Genomic DNA, 10448 nt, shown 5'->3' on the forward strand with positions numbered 1-10448 from the left:
GAAAAAGAATAACACTTGTATTATTTCATTACGCACTCATTTCAAAAACTGCAGTTGCTTTCATCAACATATAAATAGTAAAACTAATGAGCAAAAAAAAAAATATTGAGGGATATATAATCTGTAAAGGTAATAAAAAGAGAGGGTGGTGGGTTTAGAAATGGAGCTTTTTGTAAAAGGAAACAGATAATAATGGTGATATATTTTGAAAGAGCATATTCTTAATTAACGTTTTATCAGAATAAAATTTTTTATGTATTTCTAAATTGCTCATGACTTGACCTTTGTAACTGAATGTAATAATTTATGTGGTCAAATAAGTGTTCGTCGCGACGCCTGCCGCCAGTCACTCTTCTCATTTTTTATTAAGGCCCAGATCTAAAGCGTTCAAACAGAATGCGCAGAGCCGCGCCCAGGGCTCAGCGTATCCTTACACTTGATTTTTTTTAAAGAATTTATCTTGGATACTTTTGTGTTTTTTAGAATATTGTAACAGCGGTCATGTTTGTTAGTAAAATACTTAAGGTTTGTAACGCAAGATTTATTTCACAACACCAGCGTAATACGATTTTATGTACGATCTACATGGGTCTCGATCCGGGGAGGAAGTGCGAGTTGCCAACGGTTGTTTTCCAGTACACGTGCTCCAGGCAACATGGCGGGTATCCATTGGCTGACATCATTCCCCACTCCCTGACATCAATGTTGTCATGTTACAATATATTAAGGAAAAATATTTTTTTAAATTCGTTACTTAAACAACTCTTTTATTTTAAAAACCATATTAATTCAAAGAAAAACTTTTTCTTTCAATGTAAAAACAATGTTGTAAGAAAAAAATCATTTACATAATGGTGGCGCCATTTCTTCGTAACTTGTTACGTTACGATGCCAGCATTCGTAGTCAGTACGGCGAGCCGAGCAGTCCATCCATAGCCAGAGCGCCGAGAGTAACGTTGCGACGAAATGCTCCAGTCAGTCCCTACCATAAGATGTAACCAGGATTTAAGATAAAAAGATAAAATCCATATCTGCACCCCAATGGTGCATAGGGCACTGCATCATATAAATGCAGTGTTATCTTGTTCATTAACACATGAAGGAAAGGTGATTAGCCCTCCGCTTCAGGTTTACCAGTCCAGGGTAATATTGAATAACTATTACAGTGAAAAAATCACTTATATTTATTTTACCTCCCTTGGGAATCGAACCCGGGACCTCCAGAATGGTAGCCGAGCGTGCTGACCATTACACTACGGAGGCGGACATGGATTTAGAGAAAATAAAGATGCGATTTAACAAATACTTGGCCTTAAGGACAGGTTCTGAAATAACTCATTCTCATTGTTAATGATAAATTGCACTGTTACATTCCAAGTTTAAGGTAATTTTCGATGAAATAAAAGATAGTTTAGAGTTTTATGTTTTTATTTCCTTATAAAATACAGCCCTCTACTTCTCGGCGGGTGCGGCGGGCTTGTCAGGGAGGGTCCTTGTGATGTCGGAGTCTCCCGGGTCGGTGATGGACATGGTGCAGACGCGATAGTACTTTCCGCACGCCGTGCCCAGCTCGATGTTGTTCCCCGTGTAGTGGTGGACTCCGGTCCTAGCCAACATGGCGTAGTACTCGATCTCGGATTTCCTGCGGATACATGGAAGAATAAGCACTCGGCTCTGACTTTAACGCTGCCATTTAATCTACAATGAGACAGGATCATACTTCAGAGTATGGATAAACCTAACAGTCAAAAGAGTATGGATGTCTGTTAAATTTACTAATTTAACATTAACTGATTCAGTAGTCTTTTTGTATCAACATCTATATATTTTTAATTTCAGTTTTGCTTAGTAAATACCACTATTTCTTCAAATCTACTCTGACACGTGTTTCGATGCATTCCGCATCATTTTCAAACACCGTGTACGAATGGCAAAATGTACAGACTACAAATCAACTGTCAACTGTCATATTTATGTATTTCTATTAAATCAAATGTATTTCAAGAGGTTGTGAATTGACAGTTGACAGTTGATTTGTAGTCAGTACATTTTGCCATACCGAAATGGTACAAACTGATTGGGAGTCGACACGCCATACATGCGACCAAATAAATATTAGAAAATCCCATAGTAAAAGTTTATTCTATGTTTCGGTTCCTCGGTGAATCACTAAACTGCGTTATTAAAACAGTGTTATAGCAAAACAGCATAAATTGGAATTGCATTGAGCGGAGCATTACTGTACAAGTACCTTTGCAGACACTAAAACCACAATCAAGAGCAGTGGCGCTTGAACTGTTTTCACTTGCGCCCTTGAGGTAGTATTTTACAAAAATATAAGCTATATAAGTTATCCAAATTTATTATTATTATTATCACTTGTGTGAAATCTCATCTCAAGCCATGGATGGACAGTGAAATGCAATACTTGTAGGACTTTGAAAGCCTATGTTTTCTCATGATTTGCACATAACTGATCTTCAGTATTAATAAATATATTTATTATTAACAAGTGATCAACTTACACATAGGTTACAGGAAGTAAACACACGGTCACAACGACTACTCCATAGATTTCCCATTTAGTTTTATTATCAAACCTTCTCATTGCCGAGAGGGTGAGGAAACCATACTTCTTAGTCGAATGACTCCATATGCTTCCCGTTAATCAATTTGCATACCGAAAATAACTCAGTCACATAGCATAGCGTCAGGCCAAGGTGTAAATATGTAAGGAAAAATTACCTAGAAAATTATGTTTATATCAAAAAACGATAAATACTTTCAGAGCTTTTGAAAGTAAGAAAAGCAATACATATATATTTTTTTAAATATATTTTTTTTTTTTTTAAAGGTGATTTGATTCCAGGATAATCCAGTCAATTGATAAACATGATACAGGATGAGCTATCATTATTCATATAAAAAATTGCTATAGTGCAATAAAATAATTGAATAAATTGTCAGTTTGTGGTAAGTAAAGGTGAACCATTAACAAAAGATTACAGGTTTAATTCCAATTTCCAGATACAAGATAACATATAACATTACTAAAACTAGAGTCTGTCTGGCTCTGTAGAGTAGCGGTTAGCACCTTTGGCTACTGCGCTGGGGGTCCCGGGTTCGATTCCCAGGGGGGTAAAACATAAATACTATTAGTCGTATATTAATCACAAGTAACCGCAAACCCACCTCCTATCTGTACAGTGTTTTAAGGCGTTTCTAGCGCCACTAAAAGTAAGCAAATTGAACAATTATAAGCGTCTCCCGCTCTCTACCAACAGTATGCTAAAGACGCTTTAAGCGTTTCCCGCAAACAATGTATTGACTATCATAAAATTAAGCCTGTAAAATGACACAGTTATCCATCATGTTAAAGTTTAAGGCCTTTGACACAGTGCTGTATGACGTTGTCACCGATTAATTTTATTATTGTTTTTTTCATTAGATTTCACATTGGGAAGTCTACTTCTCGGTAGTCTCACCTCAGGGGAGGGGTGTTGTTGGCGATGATGACCAGCTTGGCCTTGCCCTGCCGGAGGGTCTTGAGGGTCTGCTTGTAGCCCAAGAAGTACTTGCCGGACTTGATGACCATGGCAAGTCGGGAGTTGATGGACTCCTTATCCTTTTTCTGGAACCAATCAAAATAATGCAATGAATAATACCCGTCAATTGGACTTCATGACTCTCCAGTATGCAAATTTTGAATGGAGGATAACGAAACGCCAATCCACATTCTCTACAATTGTGACGCACTCGCTCGCAAACGAAGTCACATCCTTGGAGGACCTCTACTTGACTCCGAAGCTCCTACCACCAAGACAGGTCGTGAGTTACATGACTCATATAGGTCTTGGCAGTGAGCTGTAATACACAGGGAGGTCACAATAGACCTAATGTGGTCGCAGTGACATAAGGGATGCAAGATCTCTTGACCTCAAAAAAAAATACCCATCAAATAGTGACCTAAAATCACCTACTGATAAATAAATCGTGACAACGAGGTCTCGGCCGTACTTATGTACTGTTAACCTAAGCTTCTGCATAAATAGGCTTGTCCAGTCCGGTTTTTCACATTCCGGTAAAAAAAATTATTACATATGACAAAAAAGTCCGAAAATAATGAACAGTGAAGGATTACTTAGGATAATCACTTTGTCATTCATTTCACTGTACTGTACGCTGGGGGCATTCCGGTGTCCCGGTTGAACATTTCAAAAATCTGGCAAGCCTATGCATAAGACACTACTGATTTAATTGCGCATTACTGGTGAATATGTGCGTATATAGAAAAATAACCTCAAGTCGTAAGAATAATATGCAAGCTTTGGGCCGACTATTTTTATTTCAAGTAAATTCGAAACGTACAAATATAACAGCCACGGTAAGAAAAAATCCGTGACGTAGAAATATAACCTAGAGACATTCATGCGCACGTGGAAATAGCAGTATAAAAATTAGACAATTACCTCTTTCTTGGGGGCAACCATTGTAGCGAAGATTGAGTACCTTCTCCTGAAATGAAATATATGAAAAAATAAGCACAACTCCCAGTGAAAATATATTTTATTGTAAAATTCCGGGACAAAACCGAGCGGACACTCACGTGTGAAACGGCGGAAATGGAAAAGAGAAAGAAATATGGCCGACGCAAGAATTTATTCTCAATTACCAGTATTGATAAAAATAATTCCCGATACTATTTTTAGTACCTACTTTGGGAATGTGAAGTGTGTATTTTTTGGAAAATACAACCCTGTTGTAAAATAGAAAACCCTTATACATTTGATAGGTTCATTTGATTGCACTCATGAATTATATGATTCTAATTACACTTCATGTAATTAAATTTTAGTGATTTATTATAATTTCATGAATTACGTAATTATAAGTACACGAAGGGTAAATTCACTCACAATTAGATATAGACCATAAAACTTGAAGCCTAACGTTAAAGTTAAAGCCTAACTAGAGCTATGATAAGCGGTGTTGCATAAGGTGTAACTAGATTTCAGTCACTTGAACAATAGGTAAAAAAAATAGATTCGTTTGAATAACGAAATACCAACAAAAATAAATGAAGTGGGTTCAATTTATGCCATGGATATATTCTTACGCGACACAATCCTAAAATCAATTATTATTTAGAAACTCAACCCCATTTGCAACGCTAAAAATAATACCTTACAACTGGCAGCATTGTACCTATCTGTCACCTTGACTACCGTAGATTTAATAATGTCCTTTTTTTCGGGAATTATTCCAACACTTTCGAAATTAATATCCCACTCCCCACAACTTCCTGGGCATGGTGTAAGTACACATTATAAATATTATTACCTCTCATTAAAATCTTCACTATTGTATCTCAATAACGAAAAAAAATTAACCTATGATTATTTTAGATTCAGCAAGTACGTAACAAATGGGTAGGATGGTTGATGATACGAGATGTTAAACGAAGAAGATTAAATGCAGAGTTCTACAATGACCGTTTAAGAGTAAATTCTCTAAGAAAGAATGATATCCTGCCACTTGAATTAAGAGAAATAGCTGATAAAGAAATTGCCGCTTTTCCTTTAAATTCCACACCTCTTCGAATCAACAATAGATGTGTCCTAACTTCAAGGTAAATAAACAATCGTTTTTTTTAACTTTATCAACAAATCGTCGTTATTGATTGAATGAAAGGCTCACTCCTTTTTCCTTTTAATAATACCACATCTATCACCTTACTTTAAAATTTAACTAATTATCTAATTATAAAATTTCACAATATATTAGTGCACCTTCTCACTGTAGATGGTTTTTACGTATCCTGGGTAGAAAATTAAAAATAATTATCGCAGAGCGCTTTGTGTTTCTTTCTGAAATAAGTGGTGGATGCATTTTTACTTTTGCTGCACTTTTGGGTTATGTACAGCAGAATATGTTCATTTTGTGTGTAAAACACTTCAATACATTAGAAGCAAATAAATTATCTATCATACAATTTTAAAAACTTTTCATTTCATGATACAATTTAAACTAAAAGTACATTTCTAAAAAATACGGGAAAATATTTATGAAATTGTAATAAATTAACTTATCATCCAAACAAAATTAGTTCAAATAATGTGGTTGACAATAGTACATTTGCACTTATAATTCAAGGTCTGTTAAGTTTATTTAGAAATTAAGACACAGGCTTTTTTCCATGTATTTCAGTGGAACGGCGTTCCAGAACCTTGTTTCACGGATACATATATATATATATTTTTTTTAATTTTCAAAATCGATTAGACAAAACAATGTTTGCGCTTACGTAATTACAATTTATATTTATGTAATTCGGCAAAATGATAAAATATGGCATTGTAATGCATTTTTTATAAGTAAAAAGCTTGACATGAAGTGAGTTTCGGGACCATTTTTATAAATGAAATGGAAAATCACAATGTTAGTGCTTCAAATAAAAATTATATATAAGGATCTTTTTTCTTAATTAAAAAAAATCACTGCATATGGGTATGTCTTGTTCATACCCTATAGGAAATGCTGAGTCGGAGGAAGATATGTACTCGAACGCAATTGTTATATGACTAAACAATTAACTTATTGTGTAATTCCAGGCCACGCGGAATAGTAAAGCCATGGAGAATGAGTCGCATTGCGTGGAGACACCTCGTTGACTACAACAAGATGAGCGGAGTGCAGAGAGCCATGTGGGGATTTACCGTCAGAACCAATTAATTATGTTATCTATTCAATTATGTAAACTAGTTACAATAAAATTAATTTTGCTATGAGCCAAGTCCGATCTGAAAATTCTTCCCCTAAAATATACCAAACCATACAAATAAAAAACTAACTACTTTTGATTTATCAAAAGTAGTTAGTTTTTTAGTAGACAGTTTACTGTCTACTGTCAAAAGACGAAAAGCCAGATATTTCACATATTTTGTGGAGAAAAATATGCCCTATAGATCTTAGTAGAGGGAAATGTAGAGGACAGACGGGGCTTAGGGTGTAAAAGAACATCATGGGTCAAAAATCTTCGACAGTAGTTGAAATAACAGAGGCAGCAACCCTCATCTGTCTGGCCCAGGATCGTGTGGAGTTTTAGAAGATGGTCGTTGACCTCCGATAGGAGTGGCATGAGAAAAAGACTGGATAAAATATCTAGATTATATAAGTGTTGTGCGCCCATCGTACAATAAACACAGAAGTCTTCAGGCTTATTATCCACAACTGTTCAAAAAACCATAGGCTTCACTTGGTGCAAGGAGTGTGCACACCTTTTAAACTTCACAGGTCGCATGATTTTGCTGAAACTTACGCCTTAAGCACCACGTAAGAGTCCTATTTTACCATGCGTTACCAACTGCATACACCACATTAAGGTGGTGACTGACCGGAGCATTTCATCGTAACATCGCTCGCGGCGAGCATCCGAAACTATGGATGGAGCGCTCGGCTCGCTGTACTGATTATACGAATGCTCGCATCGTAACGTGTTACGTTGCGATGAAATGGCTCCGGTCAGTCACACCCATAGGGTTCTCGGCTATACGCTACTTTGCTTACAAAAAAATATCTAATATTTGGGCTTTAAAATTTCACTATTCGATGGCAGAATGTACTATGAAATACCATGGCTAAAAAAGGACATCAACATGGCATACACTGCGTTTAAAGTGTTAACAATGTATGTATTTGTATGTGCTGACTTTTATCCATTCTGTAGGAAACCAGTTGCACAACACTGTACATGCAGTGAAGCACTTATATGTGGCCAATGAGTTTTATAAGAATATAAATGTCTATATACAACTTGTTGATGCTGCATGGGAACTACGTTACATGTATTTCTTGCACCATAAAAACAAGCGAGCGTTTTTAATATCCATATAGATCTTATGGTAATTCTAAAATGCATCTGAAGTTTTAACCCTCCATATACAGGCCATGGGTACTGTGCTCATATCTTCTTTCATGGATTCACCTTCACACTAGGGTATCAATTAGGATTTAAAATAATAAAATGGATATAAAGTCACACTGCAGTTACAAATGCAGCATCTCACTAGTACACTCATAGATACCATTATGTATAGCAGTATCTTAAATAAAATTCTCAAAAGTTGATTAATTCAAAATAAAAAAATAGTAATAAGTAAAAGATAAAGTGTGGTTTGAATTTTTTATTTAATGTACATTAAACTGTACAAAAATGTATAAAAACTTCAGCGGCTTTTGTACTTGCTTAATCAAAGAGACCTGAAACAAAAAGATAATAAATATTAATTATTTATAATTTAATTAGAAGCAAATTCAAAGTAAAAACTGGAGGCTTCCATCCTTTATTTTATCTATCTGCCTTTGTAGTGCAGTGGTTAGCTCATTTGTCTACCTGTTCGATTTCCGAGGTCAAAATAAATATTATTCCTCACTCTAATATAGACTTGATATTACCCCGGACCGATCACCTTATTTTATGTACATAATTAATAATCAAGATTACATCGCTTCAACACAATGCAGTGTCCTATACACCATTGGATGCAGATAAGGATTATAGGAAGATATATATTTTAATGGTGAGGCATTACCACACAAATTTTTCTAATAATTAATATTGACAAAAAGTTTGTCACAAATATAAATCTAAAACAAAAACAAATAAATAGAACTGCTTTTTATTAACTGAGGAGGAACTTTATGTTTTACCGCACTAAATAAATATTAACACAACTTTTTAATATATCAGACACTGAATCATTCACCCAACGGATGAAATATCAAAATATATAGACTATATTATAGGTGTCTTGAGATGCGAAGCATCTATAATTTTATATATAAAAAGAGTCTGAAAACTTAAGACAGCCAAATACCAGGTCGTAAGCCCTAGAATACTCAGACTTCCATCTTCTTCCGTATAAAAACAATGAATGCAACGTCTCAAGTAAAGACGCTTATAATATATAAAAATATTAGAATATTTGTGGTCATTTATGATCATTTTGTTGTGTTTTGTAAGTATTATGATCACTTTCGTAAGTACTGTGATTTACAATCATATGTATTATGATCACTTTCGTAAATATTATGATTTACTTTCATATGTATTATGATCACTTTCATATGTATTATGATTTACTTTGGTATGTAATATACTTTTTTATGTTTCGAACGATCACAAAAAATACACATACTGGGATATATACGTCAATCCCCTAATGAAAGACACAAAAGTTACTATAGCGGTCATAATTGTGAACATTAAAAAAAAATTGCTAAATCCAAACTTTAAGTCATTCATATAATTATTACTTTAGTGTGGCTTTGCTAGTATAAATAAACTAAAACAAGTATTTATTAACATCCATTAGTCATCAGAAACTAAGATTTTTAGCTTTCTGTACTTTTTGTAGCTTATTATTACAAATTACTCTAAATGAAGCATTGTAGCAACTTCTTCAGAACATTAGTAACAGTGATGTTTTAAATTATTATCGTAAGAAAATCACTAAAACTAATCATATATACTAAAAAAACAAGGGTTAGTAAACCAAAATTGAATTTAAGAGACAAATGAAGATGATTTTCATAAGATTAACATAGATCCACTACATTTTGTGCCAGATTTTAATGAGCCGTTATTGTTAAATATTTGATAAATTAAATGTGGAATTGTGACTAACCGAAGCCCATGTCGTCATCAGACTCCTCAGCTTCGGATTCCTTCTTCTCCTCCTTGGCGGCAGCGGCGGGGGCTGCTGAGGCGGCGGCAGGTCCTGCAGCGGCCGCTGGGCCAGCTGAACCGACTCCCGAACCAATGTTGGTGATGAGGTCCTTCACGTTGACTCCTTCCAGAGCCTTGGCGAACAGACCGGGCCAGTATGGCTCGATGGTGACGTTGGCCGCCTTCAAAATCGTGGAGATTTTCTCACCCTAAAACAACCACAAAAATTAGCAACACATCGAAAATATTGATAATCTTATATATAACAATATCTATTGAGTATTTTGAGCCCACAATAAACTCGAATTCTGAACAGATTCGTGAAATTTTTATAGATTTCGCAGACTACTAGGTTATGTTGTCAGCAATCAGTAATGTCAAAATACCAATTATTTAGTAAGATACTCACGGTGACGGCGACATCATCGTCCACTAGGATGAGTGCGGAGTACACGCAAGCTAATTCTGCCTTGTTGGACATGTTTAATTGTTTGTTTTAAAGATTTGTGCAAGTCGCCGCACGGCCTTAGCTCTGAGAGAACAAGCACACGCAAATGGTGAACCGGAAAGAGCCCGCCGAAAGTTTGACGTTTCAGTGGTATCCGGGTGAGGCTGAAGAATTTAATACTTTCATAGCCTTGTAAAGTATATATTCGTATAATTTTTTTTTATAAATAATGCTCGTAAAAGTAATGCATTTAAATTTTGCCCTAAATTTTAT

At 35.2% G+C, this 10448-nt stretch overlaps 3 protein-coding genes across 4 annotated transcripts; 1 reads left to right on the forward strand and 2 right to left on the reverse strand.

Annotated features, from left to right (window-relative positions):
- Window positions 1–1410: 1410 nt before the first annotated feature.
- Window positions 1411–4651, reverse strand: RpL30 (ribosomal protein L30). The gene is made up of 4 exons (XM_088270451.1): window positions 4607–4651; window positions 4470–4515; window positions 3486–3631; window positions 1411–1642 (listed from the first exon to the last, which is right to left on the reverse strand). Exons 2-4 carry the CDS (start codon window positions 4488–4490, stop codon window positions 1453–1455), a joined length of 357 nt encoding a protein of 118 aa, XP_088126577.1. The 5' UTR covers window positions 4491–4515; window positions 4607–4651; the 3' UTR covers window positions 1411–1452.
- A 538-nt stretch (window positions 4652–5189) lies between these two features.
- mRpS14 (mitochondrial ribosomal protein S14) lies at window positions 5190–6793 on the forward strand. Its single transcript, XM_088270481.1, has 3 exons — window positions 5190–5313; window positions 5406–5629; window positions 6612–6793. Exons 1-3 carry the CDS (start codon window positions 5239–5241, stop codon window positions 6730–6732), a joined length of 420 nt encoding a protein of 139 aa, XP_088126607.1. The 5' UTR covers window positions 5190–5238; the 3' UTR covers window positions 6733–6793.
- Window positions 6794–8168: 1375 nt separating this feature from the next.
- RpLP1 (Ribosomal protein LP1) lies at window positions 8169–10298 on the reverse strand. Of its 2 annotated transcripts, XM_088270482.1 has the most exons (3): window positions 10137–10298; window positions 9687–9936; window positions 8169–8259 (listed from the first exon to the last, which is right to left on the reverse strand). In XM_088270482.1, the coding sequence occupies exons 1-3, from the start codon at window positions 10206–10208 to the stop codon at window positions 8246–8248; spliced, it is 336 nt and encodes a 111-aa protein (XP_088126608.1). In that variant the 5' UTR covers window positions 10209–10298; the 3' UTR covers window positions 8169–8245. The 2 variants fall into 2 exon arrangements, with proteins under 2 accessions (XP_088126608.1, XP_088126609.1); XM_088270483.1 differs by lacking the exon at window positions 8169–8259 and having other exon boundaries at window positions 9682–9936.
- Between the last annotated feature and the right edge of the window lie 150 nt (window positions 10299–10448).

The sequence above is a fragment of the Brachycentrus maculatus genome, unplaced genomic scaffold (genome assembly GCF_059751285.1).
Source record: "Brachycentrus maculatus isolate JH-2025_06_01 unplaced genomic scaffold, ASM5975128v1 h1tg000386l, whole genome shotgun sequence".
In the NCBI taxonomy this organism is placed as follows: Eukaryota; Metazoa; Arthropoda; class Insecta; order Trichoptera; family Brachycentridae; genus Brachycentrus; species Brachycentrus maculatus.